This window comes from Chanodichthys erythropterus, chromosome 10, assembly GCF_024489055.1.
Source record: "Chanodichthys erythropterus isolate Z2021 chromosome 10, ASM2448905v1, whole genome shotgun sequence".
Taxonomy (NCBI): Eukaryota; Metazoa; Chordata; class Actinopteri; order Cypriniformes; family Xenocyprididae; genus Chanodichthys; species Chanodichthys erythropterus.
The window spans coordinates 49776480-49792605 of NC_090230.1; the positions used below are offsets into that span (position 1 = coordinate 49776480).

At 34.1% G+C, this 16126-nt stretch overlaps 1 protein-coding gene across 2 annotated transcripts in view; it reads left to right on the forward strand.

The window, feature by feature from the left end:
- Window positions 1-16126, forward strand: part of LOC137028799 (calsenilin-like) — a 40715-nt gene that overhangs the window by 18019 nt on the left and 6570 nt on the right. The window contains exons 3-9 of one of the 2 annotated variants that reach the window (XM_067398040.1): window positions 3316-3440; window positions 5120-5189; window positions 7253-7323; window positions 7637-7744; window positions 7839-7943; window positions 9726-9788; window positions 13342-15888. In XM_067398040.1, the coding sequence (XP_067254141.1) occupies window positions 3316-3440; window positions 5120-5189; window positions 7253-7323; window positions 7637-7744; window positions 7839-7943; window positions 9726-9788; window positions 13342-13389 (590 nt within the window). In that variant the 3' untranslated portion in view covers window positions 13390-15888. Of the gene's footprint in view, window positions 1-3315; window positions 3441-5119; window positions 5190-7252; window positions 7324-7636; window positions 7745-7838; window positions 7944-9725; window positions 9789-13341; window positions 15889-16126 lie in introns of those variants that run through there. The other variant, XM_067398039.1, reaches the window with a different exon arrangement.

The following is a 16126-nucleotide window of genomic DNA, read 5'->3' on the forward strand; positions in this document are numbered from 1 at the left end:
TATTAAGCATAGTTAATTGGGAAAGCAAAAACTGACTGATTTATAATATTACAAAAGCTTAGTCACTTTTGGTCAATTAAATGCACCCTTGCTGAATAATTTCTTTCAGAAAAACAAATCTTAATTACACCATCTTTTGAATGGTAGTGTTGGTTGAAACATATAATTAAGTCATAAAATATGACTTAATATGACTATGAATATAATATTGAATATTTTTTTATTTTTTATTTTATTTTTATTTTATTTTTTAAACTGACAAAACTTTTCTTCCTTTCATATGTTATTGATGTTCTATTTGTATCAGCTTTAGATTGTAAACGGGTAAATCAGGTAACCTAAAAAATGTGCTGCCTGTGGAAATTTATAAATCTGGAACTGGAAAAGTCATTATTGAAGTTTAGAACAGATTGAAAAAGGTAACAACTGCACATAAACTAAGAAGAACATGACAGCTATATTCATAGTATGAGGAAATTCATTCATTTAATGTCATGCAGTCTTGGTACATCTAAATAACATCTAATGTTACATCTAACTAATGTGTTGTTTTTCCATTGCTTCCTCTTTATTTCCTCTCTAAATCTCTTCCCTTCCTCCTTTATGTTCTCTTATGCCTCCATAGATGGTGAGTAAACGTCAAATAGATCAGTGGTTCTCAACTGGTGGATTGCAGGTCTGTTCTAACAAAGTTTGTGGGAAAACAATGCTAATATTGAAAATTAATTTTTTTTTTTAAAAACTACTTATCACACTTGACAGAAGCCAAATTCGGCAAATTCCAACATGTGCAGGTAGTGTTACAAGACCTTATCCTCAGAAACCATGAACAAAACTACTTTAAAGAAAAGGCAACATTTAAATACTTGTGAATCACCGAACTGCTGTTATTTATGCACTTAAAAAATTGTACAAAATAAAAATATAAATGTTTGGGCCTATGCAGTTCATATAATAAGTCTGCTAAATTGCATTGAATATGCACTTGTAATATTCTTCAAATCTTAAAAGTGTATTTTAAAAAAACTGTATTTGGAGGTAATATATTAATGCAATAAAAGGTAAATTTAAGTGTACTTAAAGAAAGCACACTTTTATGACACTTTTAACACTTAAGTACACTTAGGAAGTCCACTTTGTAATGTCAAATTAAAAGTTTTACCTTAAAGAGCATTTTAAATCATTTTAATAATCATTTTGCATGCTTTAAAGAAGAACACTTACTTTGACGTGTTGACTAACATACTAAAGCACATGTAAAGTAATTGTTTATATCAATATATTAACTGTAATGTTATTTGATATTGCATTTAAAGTTTCTATTTTTTAAATGTACTAAATTGCTACATAATCATTACAAAAGTGTAATTACAAATATATTTAAATACATGACAAACAATTTTCAGTAGAAATAACTTTTAATATATTTAATATTTTAGTTTACCATAAACACTGTATAGAGGGTATGCACTGACATCACTTTCCCGCCGGAAAACATACCCCCTCAGCCGGACTGAGTGGCAAAAGAGCCTGCTGCATGACTGGATTTAAAGGGATAGTTCACCCAAAAATGAAAATTTGATATTTATCTGCTTACTCCCAGTGCATCCAAGATGTAGGTGACATTTTTTCTTCAGTCGATCACAAATGATGATTTTTAACTGCAACCGCTGCCCTCTGTCATTCAAATCATTGCAGTAGATGGGAACTTCATCTATAAGAGTGAATAAACCTTGCTTAGACAAATCCAAAGGAAACCCTGCGGCTCGTGACGACACATTAATGTCCTAAGACACGAAACGATCGGTTTGTGTGAGAAACCGAACAGTATTTATATAATTTTTTACCTCTAATACACCACTATGTCCAACTTCGTTCAACTTCCGGTTAGTGAGGTCTGATCGCGCTCTGACAACGGAAGTGATGTCTCGCGCTCATTGAAGTATATGGGCGAGATATCACTTCTGTCTTCAGAACGCGTTTTTTGACCTCACTAATAGGAAGCTGAACGGAGTTGGACATAGTGGTGTATTAGAGGTAAAAAATTATATAAATAATGTTCGGTTTCTCTCACAAACCGATCGTTTCGTGTCTTAGGACATGAATGTGTCGTCACGAGCCGCAGGGTTTCCTTTGGATTTGTCTAAGCAAGGTTTATTCACTCTTATAGATGAAGTTCCCATCTACTGCAATGATTTGAATGACAGAGGGCAGCGGTTGCAGTTAAAAATCATCATTTGTGATCGACTGAAGAAAAAATGTCACCTACATCTTGGATGCACTGGGGGTAAGCTGATAAACATCAAATTTTCATTTTTGGGTGAACTATCCCTTTAATAGTGGAAACGTGAGTAAAACAAAAGATTATCAGTTTAAACTAAAGTTAGGATAGTTGTTGTTGTTTCTGTGAATTGCAGCCATCCATTTGCTTCTCTTTTCTATAGCTTTCAGCAGTCTTTCAGTATAAAAATATACCTCAGATTTCTTGTCAAATCTGTCTGTACAGTCAGTCACACAGCTCTTTCATTTTGTAGATGTGTTTTGGGTGTTTTTTGCGGCATTCATGCTGAAAAGTGAAAACTGCTGCCACTCAGTAGTCGTAACCGCAGTCACTACGGCCGACAGTGACATCACGTGCATGCCCTCTATTTGGCAGTACACTTTAACCATATTTCAAAAACAATAGGAGTATCAAATATAAAGATGTTAAGTTCTCAAGTCTTACTGGGTCAGAAAAGTGCCCTAAAGTGAGCTGAACTTACAGTTAACTGCATTTAATATAAAATAAAACCATAACAGGTATTGGTTTGATTTAATTTTGCTTGCAGTTGTGTGGAAAACATTACATGCAATGGATGTACATAGAATATACTAAAGGTTGAACTGAATGTAAAGTATGTTAATTTGTACTTTTTCATGAGGGTGATACATTTTAATGTTTCATTTTAAAGACATTTTTGTTTTAATTTGTATGCTAAACAATTTCGTTTCTTGGCGATGGATTCCCACTTGATGTCCAATTACAAATCTGGGCCCTGAAGCAAAACCAGTCGAGAATCACTGATATTGATCCCTCCTGGTCTCCCGTTGTGCCCCGTCTGTTTTCCCAACAGCTCCTCTTCTGTGGTTTACAATGTTTATTTTTGTCTTCCTCTTTTCAACCCCAAATATTTGGTTGTCCTTTCACCTACACTCCATGCTTTACCTGTTTCCTTCTGCACTGTCCTGCCCTTAGTGCAACCTAAATGATATCAGTCACTCACCACCTCCACGGCCCTCCTCTCCCCTCTCTTCCTCATGCTCTCTCTCTGACAGACAGCGTTGACAGTGATCTGGAGTTGTCCATGGTGCGACATCAGCCAGAGGGTCTGGAGCAGCTCCAGGCTCAGACCAAGTTCACTAGGAAGGAGCTGCAGTCGCTCTACAGAGGCTTCAAAAATGTAAGACTGCTTAAGAAGCTTAAAGGGATAGTTCACCCTAAAATGAAAATTTTGTCATTTACTTTAAATCAAGATTAACAAAAACACAACATGAAATACAATGCCTAGAAATCACAAAAATGTATCCATGTGTTTTCTTCACTGAGTTGAATATCTCTGGGCTGGAACTGTCAGAATGAAAATTTACAGATGTGAACAAAAGAACTGTTTGTTGTGACGAACACAACAGAAATATTCACCTCAGATAAGAAAGTACATGAATTGTATTTCATGACATGTTTTTGTTCATCTTGATTTCATAACTTGTGTGCTTTTTCTGGGCGAGTCAGATTGAACTGCGGCACTAGTAGAGTCTCCTGTACGAGCACGTCACACAGCCGTGCTCAGAATATCAAGGGCCAAGGTCAGGATTTTTAAAAAATACATTATATTTCGGTTTGTTTTTCACCAAACCCTATTGTATACCATAATACCACCAGAACACACATACATGTGTCGCTTGGGACCATTCTGTTATACTTTTGTATTTCTTTTTAACAAGCTTGTTGCTGGTCGCTGTTCATTATATGGATGAGCGTGAGCATTTTTTTTTTTTTTTTTAAAGCTGCAGTCCGCAACTTTTTTTGGTTAAAAATTATCCAAAATCAACTTTTGAACAAGTACATAACCAGCAAGTGTTCAAAACTATCTAATTATCTTGTCTCGATTCACAACAGTACGCTTGTAATAATGTTTTATAATAAGAGCGACATGGCGGATTTCCGTGGGAAATTCAAGCATGCAGCAGTTCCTCTGTGCGTCATTACGTCATGTCCGTAAACAAAAGGAGGAGTCCCAGGCTAGTCAGTTATCATGTGAAGAAGCTGCCGGTAGCGGCACATTTTATATAGCTTTTTCTCACAGCAGCTGAAATAATTGAAATAATAATTTTGATGGCGGATTGTAATCCAGAAAGGTCCAAATGACAATCATCAGTGACAACTGGAGATTCACCCGTAGCCAAAAAGCAAAAGATTTTGACTGTGGAGTGGATACAGAAATTGAAATCTACAGGTAACGCTAATACACCCTAAATACAGTCACACAATGCTGATGTTGTTAACATTAACAATTTAAGAACAAAGTATAACAGTAATAATAATTTGCACATTTTGGCATGATCCGAGCTAAGCGATCGTTAGATTTAATCATCATTGGCAGAGCGATTTATTGTAGCCTAATTCTTTTTTTCCTCAGTTGGTCAGAACAAAAGTGGCAGACATGATACTTACAGTACTTGTTCAGATGATATTTTCCAGTGAAAATTCTTATATTGGTCATACTTTCAAGACGTAGAATCTATGATTCTGAAGTTCAGTATCCACACCAGTGCGGTGACTGACAGCAAGCATTAGATTCATCCGCGCTGACGAGCTGTGCCGACGCACAACGCGCGTACAGATAACTGTTCCGCATATGACTGCAATCGCATGTTTCAAACAGAGATGGCGACAAAGAGGAAAAACTGCGGACAGCAGCTTTAATTCTCCTTTTGTGGTCCAAAAAAGAAAAGTGTGTCCTGTATTAGAACAACACCAGGGTGAGTAAATGATAACTTAATTTTAATTTTAGGGTGAACTAGCCCTTTAAGTTTGTCGCAAGTAAAAGTAACCTTAAGTTCTTGTTATGTTTCTAAATAGGAGTGTCCCAGTGGATTGGTGGATGAGGAGACATTTAAATTGATCTATTCCCAGTTCTTCCCTCAAGGAGGTAGGCTGATTGTCTCATTTTCAATTCTGGTTATATTATGTGGATATAATCCTAATAAGTGAAAACCATTCATTAAATTTCACTCAATATGAAATTGACACAAATCTGGATGAATTTAAAAATATATAATATATAGGGTACAACGGGGCTAAAGGCACACCTTAAGAAAACATGCTTTTCACTACTCTCCCATAGTTTATGACTGCAGAAAAAATATGTATGTTTGTATTGAACACATATGGAGCAACAGATTTTGTGTGAAAATAAGTCATTTATTTTGTTTAAAAATCTTGTATGTATGTATGAGGTGGCGAGGGGGGCCTCTTACCCCACACACAGGGTATAAGGCTACCCAGCATGGGGCAAAAGGCACACAGTATTGATATAAAATCTTTAGCTAGAATAATGTTTTTAATAATGTATAAGCTAATACTTGTTCAAAACAATCACTTTACTAGTACTTTGTACTATTTTCTGTTTATTTTGATAATTAACAGAACTCATTTTTGTTCAGTAAACATACTGTCATTGAAATATGTTAGTATAAAAATATATTTAATAAAGATTCTGAAAGCTTTGAAGGAGATCCCATAATAATTTAATACAGTTTTACAGTAGTAACATTTATTTTATTATATGATATGATTAATGTCATATTAAATATGATAGTTTCATTATAAATATGGTGATTATTTCTAAGGTGGACACCCAACGTAATATATGATATTTACCATTTGAATCTAACCAGCTATTTATTATCGTGTTAATTATTGTGCCTATAGCCCCAACAGCATGTGCGCTTTTTACCCCAAATACCATACATTTACATATTCTTCCATCATTGAAGAACTGTTGCTTTAATTACCTTGAACAAAACATTAAGAAGACCTTTGTCTAAAATGCAATAATTATAGTAATTCTCATTTGCTACTTAAATCTACAACATTCTTAAAAACATCAAATATTAGATCAGAATCAACTGCTGCCCCTGATCGCATCAAGCATCAGCCACATTTCTGCCTGCACCTTGAAAAGCAGATGTTCAGGAAAGTGCTGCAGCAAGTTTTTGTGCTATCTAGTGGTTTAGAGGAAAATAAAATCAAAGGCACCTTTTACTCGGGTGCCTTTACCCCCGCTGTACCTTATAATATTAAAAAATAATATTAATCAGCATATTCTATTTATTCGTTTAAATTTATTCATTTATTAACTTTATTTTTAAAACTAAATTATTTTTGACATTGTTTAAACAATTTTGATGATGATTTATTTTTTCTTTCTGTGTCAATTGATGGCCAGCTGGTCTGGTTAAAGGATTAGTTCACTTTTACATAAACTTTTGCTGATAATTTACTCACCCCCATGTCATCCAAGATGTCCATATCTTTCTTTCTTCAGTCAAAAAGAAATTAAGGTTTTTGATTAAAACATTCCAGGATTTTTCTCCATATAATGGACTTCAATGGGCACCAAACGGTTCAACGGACCCTTATTCATCGTCTGGTATCGTTTAAAGCCCTTTGAAGCTGCACTGAATCTGTCATTTGGACCTTGAACCATTTGGTGCCCATTGAAGTCCATTACATGGAGAGAAATCCTGGAATGTTTTCATCAAAAACCTTAATTTCTTTTCGAATGAAGAAAGAAAGACATGGACATATTGGATGACATGGGGGTGAGTAAATTATCAGGAAAAGTTTATTTAAAAGTGAACTAATCCTTTAAATCTCATTTCATTGAATTAGATTATTAACTTGTGTATTGTATATTTATGCCAAAATGTGTTTCCTAAAACGCTTACTTTCCCTACAGGGACAAATAAACTGAACTCTGAACTTAAACATATAGTTATATAGTAAATATATAGTTCTATTATTAATGGTATTAATCACCATTTTTATTTATTTATTTATTTTCAAAACTAAAATAGTGTTTGCATTTTTTTTAAATAGTTTTTGGTGACTAAAATGTGGAAAAGATATAATAAATGAGTAGGTGTCGAAAATAAGTTATAAAATCCTAATATTTATGCAGAAATAGAGTTAATCGTTCATTTTTTCCAGATGCTACGACATATGCACATTTTCTCTTCAATGCTTTTGACATGGACCGAAGCGGCTCTATACGTTTTGAGGTTAGGAGCATTATTAAATATTATTAAAACAAAATGATTTGTCATTTGAAAGACTTCAACCCTGTTATACTACTGTAACTCAACTCAAATTTTCAACTGAAATGATTATATTCATGTACATGAGAAGATAAACCATAATATCTGCCTGTAAATTTTGATTAGGCCAGAAAAAAAAGAGATACATTTCAGAATTGCTAATATTATTGTACTTATTTTACTAATATTATTTTACTTATGTTCTCAGTTATGTGCTATGTCCAACAGACCATCACAACTGAGAATATTTAATTAATTAAATTTATTGTTTTGGCAGGACTTTGTAATCGGCCTGTCTGTTCTGCTTCGAGGTTCTGTGACAGAGAAACTGAGGTGGGCCTTTAACCTCTATGACATTAATAAAGACGGCTATATCACCAAAGAGGTATGAAAGACCATATTTAACAGACTGCACATTGTTTCTTTAGTACACATACATGTTTGCTATTGTTACTGCCATTAACATTCATTTTCTACAGGAAATGCTGGCTATCATGAAGTCCATCTATGATATGATGGGCAGGCACACCTCTCCTTGTGTCAAAGATGATGCTGCATTTGAACACGTGGAGAAATTCTTCCAGGTAACGAACTATTAGCAGTCCTATGCAGTGTTGGGTGTAACGCGTTACAGTAATTAAATTACTTATCCACTGAAAGTAAGTGTAACGTGGGAAGAAGGAGGAGGGAACCGGCGAACATTCAACAAAACTTTGATCTCAAAATAAACAAACAACAAAACGGAAGTAATGCCGGCAGACCCTCGCGGACGTCTCCCATAATAAAACGTAACATAAAGTCCAGGCCTGGTCCTCTCTCGTCCTTCACTGTAGTCGCTCCTCCTTTTATGCTCCTCCGTGAGGGACTCAAGGCCGGTGCGCCTCCCAGGTGATGCTCATTAACACTCGCGCCACCGGCCACACAAACATAATAAAACATAACATAAAGTCCAGGCCTGGTCCTCTCTCGTCCTTCACTGTAGTCGCTCCTCCTTTTATGCTCCCGGAGCTCCTCCGTGAGGGACTCAAGGCCGGTGCGCCACCCAGGTGATGCTCATTAACACTCGCGCCACCGGCCTCGCGCCGTTCCCTCACGGCTCTCGCCCGCCCTGGTCGCCACAGTAAGGGATTGCTGTTCATTTTTAGGTAATTTAATTAGTTACTTATAATGTACTTGTGTTACATACTGTAAATTAGTTCAACAGTTCTTTTTAAATCAATATTGAATTTAAAATCAAAATTTGTCGTCTAAAGGTAAAAGTGAATGCTGCCTCTTTAAAATCGTTAGCTGTGGTGCAGTTGCGCTTGAGTTCACAGCTTCGCGCCAGTCGGCTGTGTAGTCGCTGTCGGCAGAAGCGAGTGGCTGTTTTGCATAATGGAAATATTTCCATTACTTCACTTTTTTTGACACAGGTAGGCAAAAACATTACGGTAAAATGTAAACTAAATCCAAGGGAGAAAAAACCTTCAGTCAGCCAAAGCGCACACGCATAGCCGCCTCTAGCGAGTGTAAATTTTTCGCTGTTTATTAAACATAAACGTTCAAATACACACACAGTTATGTCAAAATGCCCGTCTTGGCGTATATTCGCATTGGTTATGTGAATGTGAACAGCATGTGTAACAACAGCATAATGTCTCCGTCCATTAGGTCTTAGTGACAGCAGCTTTTAAAACTAACGTTACTGTCTACTATTGGCTGTCTGTATTATTATAAATGATAATCAAACAACAAAAGAAAAGCTTTAATAATTAATCTTTATTTAATTTATACAGTTATGACTATGCAGAGTTATTTTATATTTGATTATTCAATTTCTTATTTTTACTTACTACTATTAGATCTACCTGGGGAAAAAATATAGCATTGTTTTATTTGTATTTTATATATTTTTACCGTGGTATTGAGTATTGTGCACTTTTGGTGGTATCGGTACCGACTACCAGATTTTTGGTATAGTGACATCTCTATTTGATTATAGAATACATACATACATCTCTATTTGATTATACTATAATACTTTTATTTACTTTTATAGCTTTTTAAAACATTTTAAAACAAATAAAGGCTAAACTATTCCACGTTAGACTAAATTATTAAAAGAGTTTCCTTTCTATTGTCTATCCGGTCAAGGTTATAGGGATTTTAAGAAGTAATTAGTAAGTTACTTATTGAGTAATCAAATTACTTTTCAGACAGAGTAATAATCAATATTGTATTTAAAATACTTTTCTAATGTAATTGGTAATTAGTAATTCATTACTTTTTTTTGAAGTAACTTGCCCAACACTGGTCCTATGGAAAGTTATTTTAACCAGCAATGGTCATCTGCTTGACAAAACTCTCAAAACACCTTTGCTTCACAGAAAATGGACCGCAACCGAGACGGAGTTGTAACCATTGATGAGTTCATAGAGGCCTGTCAGAAGGTAGGCCATGCTTAAAAGGGGTCACATCATAAGAAATCAAACTTTTTTTTAGTCTTTTGAGATGAAAGTTTATTGTTTGCTTATATGAAAATGTACTATAACTTTCAGAGCTGAAATACTTTGATTTGAAATATTACCATAGGAATGCAGGTTTATATGTGCATATCAACAATGCCCATTTGGGTCTAAAAAAGTAGATGTGAACACATTATAAATGAGCTTGGTTTATGAATATTAATAGATTCTTTTAGATAATATTATTTGGCACAGTTAAAAAAAAAAAAAAATGTTTAAAAAGAGGATGGAAAATGGTCATGAAATACTACATTTTGAGTTGTTCTGGCAAAAGGTTTGGGTAACACTTTCTATGAAGACCATGCTTATAATGAATTATAGCTCCATTTATACTTATTTATAAGCAAGTATTATTATTTTATAAACCTATTTATAAAGACTTATTAAGACCTATACCACATTATAAGATAACATGTTCTCCAACCAATACGCCTAATATGGGTCGTTTGTAACTTCCCTGAAATACGACCCATAGGAACATTTACTAAAGTTGCGCCCCTATCGACAACAGGTCACTTTCATTTTAATGCATTGTTCCCTTTTATCTGTGTCATATTTCGGGTTTCGCGTAGCTCAATTGGCAGAGCATTTCAATATATAACATATATAATATGCAATCATGTGATCATACGGCGGTTTGATCGGTTTGATTGGGTTTGATCCCAGGGAACGTATGTGCTCATAAAGTGTATAAGCACTATAAATCACTAAGGTTAGGTTTAGGGGTTGGGTGTATGTAGTCGTTAATAAAAAAAAAAAAAGAGTTTTGCTAAATGAAAATAGGACAAATGGTGTAAAAAGTCCACACATTCCATTTAAATTAACACGCATTTTGATTGGTAATGAGTTATACGTCATTTCATGACGACAGACGTTACACGACAGAGAGTACATGACTTTAAAACGTAAATATATGTCATAATAAGATGCTTGAAAAACAACCTTTTTTTTTTTTTTTTTGGAGGACAGTCTCCAGTTATAGTTACATTTTTATATTATTTTTATAATTACTTGTCATGCATTTTCCTTTTTTCAATGCATGTTCATAATTCATTATACACTGATTTATAAGTATTAATTAGTCCATCGTATGGTTCCATGAATGTATTTATAAAGATGCAGCTTGCATTGCTATAATGTTATATCATAATTAAAATGACTTTTTATTCATTTATTTCTGTCAAATTAGTGAATATTTTTTTATTAATAGCCGTGTTGTGTTCTTATAAATACTTATTGTGAGTACTAATCTCTATAAATGCATCATTGTTGGCATTAAGTAAAGTGAAAACATAAATCAAATGTTAAGAAATCACGAATATGTGCTCATTTTACATTTTAACCCTCTACCGCATAGTGTTGCCATATGGCAACATACACTTTGTGTTCATTTCCTTGCCACTGTATCTTTAACAGAACATTCTCGGTTTTTTTGTTGGTAAGAGAAGACCTTAGTTTAGCCAATGATGTGCTTTGGTTAAGTCACATGACATGCAATTTTTTTCTGTGGCGTGATTTTCTGACAGACTGCCGTCTCTTGTATGTAGTTGCTGAAAGCAAATTAAAACGTTAGTAACAAACAAGGACCCGCCCATGTCACATTCACAAAAAAATTGTTAACATCATCTCAGGTAAGTTATGATAACATATTCACCACTCAGAAAAAAAATTATGAAATTAGTTTTTGGTAATTCGATAAAATGTCTGTGTTGTCATATGGCAACACTGCACAATAATGGAATGGCATTATTATAATAGGTTAGATAGCTAGCAAAGGCCAGCTGCAGTCTGTTAAGCTATAACAATAAAAACATTAATGCTAATGATATAATGTTGATTAGTCTTATGTTAAGGACTGCCATGACATTTATATCATGGATTAAATCAACATCGGAGACCTGCCAGCACAGCCAGTACTACTGACCCAGACCTTCCACTGGCATACCATGGTGTCTCAAAAAAGGCAGGTGTAAGTGGATGTAAGTGTATTGTTAGGGTGAAGAGCACCAAATGTGATGTGTGCATGTATCCCACCTCTGAAAAAAAATGCTTTTTGAAGTTTCATACAGAAAAAAGGTGACGTTTCAAGGATTATGGGGGTTCATGTTCATAACCTTCCTCTCATAAGATTGTGTAATGTTGAATTTTCATGAACTACAATATTTTTGGTTTTATGTCAATGTTTTATGATACATGATGAACAGTATTAGATTTGTTTTTAACAGTCTACATTTGCAATTTGAATTTCATTACGTTTTTCGTGAATATTATTTAAAGAATATAAAGCATTATACAGCAAAATAATAAATTCCATAAATAAAAGCACAAGATGTTGGAAAATAATTATAAGATGTTGTTTATATTTACTGCTAAAGCTTATAATAGCACCAATTTATTCAATACAAACAACTTTTCTGAGGAAAAATATTAACTATATACACTTACACTTATTTTAAGTTATTTCCACTATTGCGCGTTATTTCCATATGGCAACACATCATAAAGTACCTTAAAATAATATTTTTTTCCACATTTTTTTTTTACAGCACTTCAAGTTAAGCCATTCTAAGAAAAGAAAGTCAAATAATTTTTTTTTATAAATTTATCATAATGCGTGCGGTAGAGGGTTAAGTTACTTACTTGTAAATGTAACTAATGAAGAACAATTCCTGTAATAAAAAAAAAAAATAATAAAATAAAAAAAATCATTAATACAAAGTTGAAAAATATATATATATTTTTTTACATACTAGCAAAACACTGCGACAGTATTTTTAAAGTATAATTCCAAACTGCTATAAGCGATACCATGCAAATGGCTGAGGAGATATAGATTTTAACAAATCAGAACTCCATTCATTACCTCTAATGCAAACTTTAGCCATTAAAGACATAATTACTAGTTGATACAGCAGACAAGTGTCTCTGGAACTGTTTTATATTTGATCATTTATAAATCAGTGTATAATAGCTTATGAGCATACACACTGAAAAAGCAAATGCATGGCTTATAAGTAAGTATAAAAATAATGTAAATGCATCCATAACTTTTCTTATAATGCAGTATAGATCTTAATGAGTCTTTATAAATATATTTATAGAATAGTACTTATTACTTACTTATAAATAGGTATAAATATGGCTATAAATCATTATAAGCATGGTCTTCATAGAAAGTGTTACCAAAATCTGAACTAACATAATACACTCAGTGGACACAAAGTAGAAAGAAAAATAATATTATATGACCTCTTCAAATCTGTTTGTTTTCATGTCCTGTCTAGAAGTATCTGCGATTCCTCAACATGCTTTGACAGAAGCATCAGAGTTAATGTCAGATAAATGTCAACATTCAGCTGATTTACGTTGATACGGAGGCTCTTTCTGTCTGTGTGTGACAGCCAGACATTTTCTAAACTCTCTCTAACATGAAGCTGTCAGCAACAGTCTGCAACTGATGCGTTTTCTCTTTTATTAGGACGAGAACATTATGAGCTCCATGCAGCTGTTTGAGAATGTCATCTAGAGCGCAGCATGAAGTGCAGAATGATCCTTGCTCTTTTTCCAGCAACGTTCCATTAGTCCTCAAGCGCTCCACAGGGACTCTCTAGAAACACTTCCGTTTTGTACCTAGGCCTTGCACATCATCTGTAGCATGTGAATGAACATTTTTGTTTGATTGCATTGAATGCTATAACAGGATGTGGGCCGCCTGCGAGTGTGCCATTATTGTATGTCTCAGTTTAATCGTAAGTATTCAAGACAGGTTGTAAATGCGTGTTTGTATATATGTAGATATATATGTGCCCTTATACTGGTTGATTGCTGCCTAAATCAATGAAGTTTTGCATGTTTGTCTGCTATTTGTCTGGCCCATTGTTATTTTATATAAAGAAATAAAGGTATCTGTGAATGACTCCATGATGTGCAAATGTCCATAGCGTGCTAGTGTGGGATTTGTGGAATTCTGTATCTTTGATGAAATTATGTGAATAAAATATCAGTAATTAAATTTTCAAAGTCAGTTCAAACAAAGTTCACTTTAAAAATACATAGTGAGTGGTGGGAATGAAGAGAACAATTCTCGGTGCGTTCCAAACGGGATATATCATATAAAATATGATATATGATAAAAATTGAGCCAAAAGATTTTAAAAAAGAGGTTGAAATCAGATCAGACCCATATGCTGTGATAAAACATGCCTGTTCATTTTTGTTGATTTTTGATGTTATGTGTAACAAAATGTTGTCCTCTGTGTTCAGGTTTGACTGTAATAAAAGTAATGCAAAAACTGACACTTCAAATGAACATTTAAAAAAAAAAATAATAATCTAAATCTTGACAAAAAGTAGTCTTTGAAAATGTCTTACGTATAAATCCAAATCCACAACTTTATAAAAAAATAAGTATTTATGTCTAAAAACCACTAAAGAATGTATAAGACACTATATAGGAATCTAGTGGTTACACCATGGCATTACATAAGTTTTTCTTTTTTTTACTCCCACCAGGCACTAATCTACCTTCAAAAAATTGGATTTTAAACTCCTTGTCTCTATTTTAACATGGAATATTTGAAAAATAATTTTAAAATATATTAGAAAAATAAAAGTATTATTTTCAATGGAGAAAATAACGAATACAAATTGTATAAATATTGCATAGTACCATAAAATACCCTCAAAATTTTAAATAATAATCAAAAAATATTATTGAACAAAAATATATTACATTGGTTTTCCGAAAAAAACTAAATTACATTTCAAGGCTTGTGAAGGAGCCAAGTGTGCCCCCTAAACAAAGAGGACCAGAGGGTTAACAAAGAGAGACAAACAAATGATCAGAAATGTGCATTTCCAGAACAAATCTGGTCTATTAGTAATAGTAGTCGTAATAATTTTTATTTATATGTTGTTATCATTATTATCGTTTTACAAAAGAATGCCCCTTGGTTTGATAGTTTTATCTTATTCATTGCATGAAATGAGATTTTAAAAATAGTTTAAGTGTCCAAATACTTCTGGTAACACTGTATGAACTGTATCACAGTGATCCAGATCCTGAATCCATTTGTATTTAGTTTAGCTTCCACAAGGTGGCAATGCTGTGCTCAAACCTGCTTGTTACCAGAGTAACGGATAAAAGTGGGAACATGCACAAGTGAAAGCAGACTTTGCATGAAGTCATTGTTCCTTCTCATGTCTGAACAAAAATCTCCTTATCCTCATTAATTTAGCTCCTTCTGTTTCAAGAGTCAAAAGTGTTCATACAGTGAAATACAGTATTCACATCTCAACCTTATGAAGTTTCCTCTTTTTATGGGCCACCTGGATTCTTCAAACACAGAGAAACAATGTAACAGTGTTGTATTTTAAGAAAGAAACAGTTGGAAATCTAGGAAATTCCTTTAACAAAGTGGAAATTGATTTATGACACGCCCAGCACTCTCACAAAAGCGATAATTTAAAAAATCCTATACAAACATGTTTACTTAATGCATATTTCTGCTAATTTTATGTATTTGTAAAAGTTTCTTTTAGTCGAAGGGCATTATGTGTTTACTTGTAGTCATGGGATGGTGTGTTAACATCTTCCCCAATGTACACTCTGCAGGCCTGTTTATGTGCTCGGCCAAGCGTACTTCCTGTCTGGCTCAGCAAACCGCCCGAGAGTTGGGTTTCTGTGTTAGTAATTATCTTAGTGTGCTGAATTGTGGTCGGGGGCAGTGTGTGCATATCTGCGGCACATGGGAGGAAGTCTGACCCGAGAGAAAATAGCTGCAACTTCCTGACTAAGCGTTTGCAATGAGGAAGAGTCTTATATAGGGAGGGGCAAAGGCTCCTGTAGCTTGTCAACGACACGCTTTCATCCCACAGCACAGCTGTTTTCATGGTGACCAGCTGACTTCCAAGACTTCCACATTTCCTGATTGGTTCCATCACTTTCTCTGATGTGAGTGCCAGAGTCTTGGTCTTGACTTGGTTTCATTTACTTTGCTGGATCCCCACACGTGCTGCTTATACAGTAAGTCACCTGCTTCGGCATCTTTAACTTTACGGGTTCGTTACCAAAGATATCAGAATATAAATTCAGATAAATTGAGATCTTGTGCTGTATTTGAGCTTAGATGCAATGTTGGTTTAAAACTCTCTGTGCAGTTCTGTGTTAGTTATTGCAAGTTATTGCTTGCATGTGATGCACTAGCCATGTTGTGTTCATTACTTTTAATTTAGTAGTAAAAAGGATGAAATGTGTCACAGTA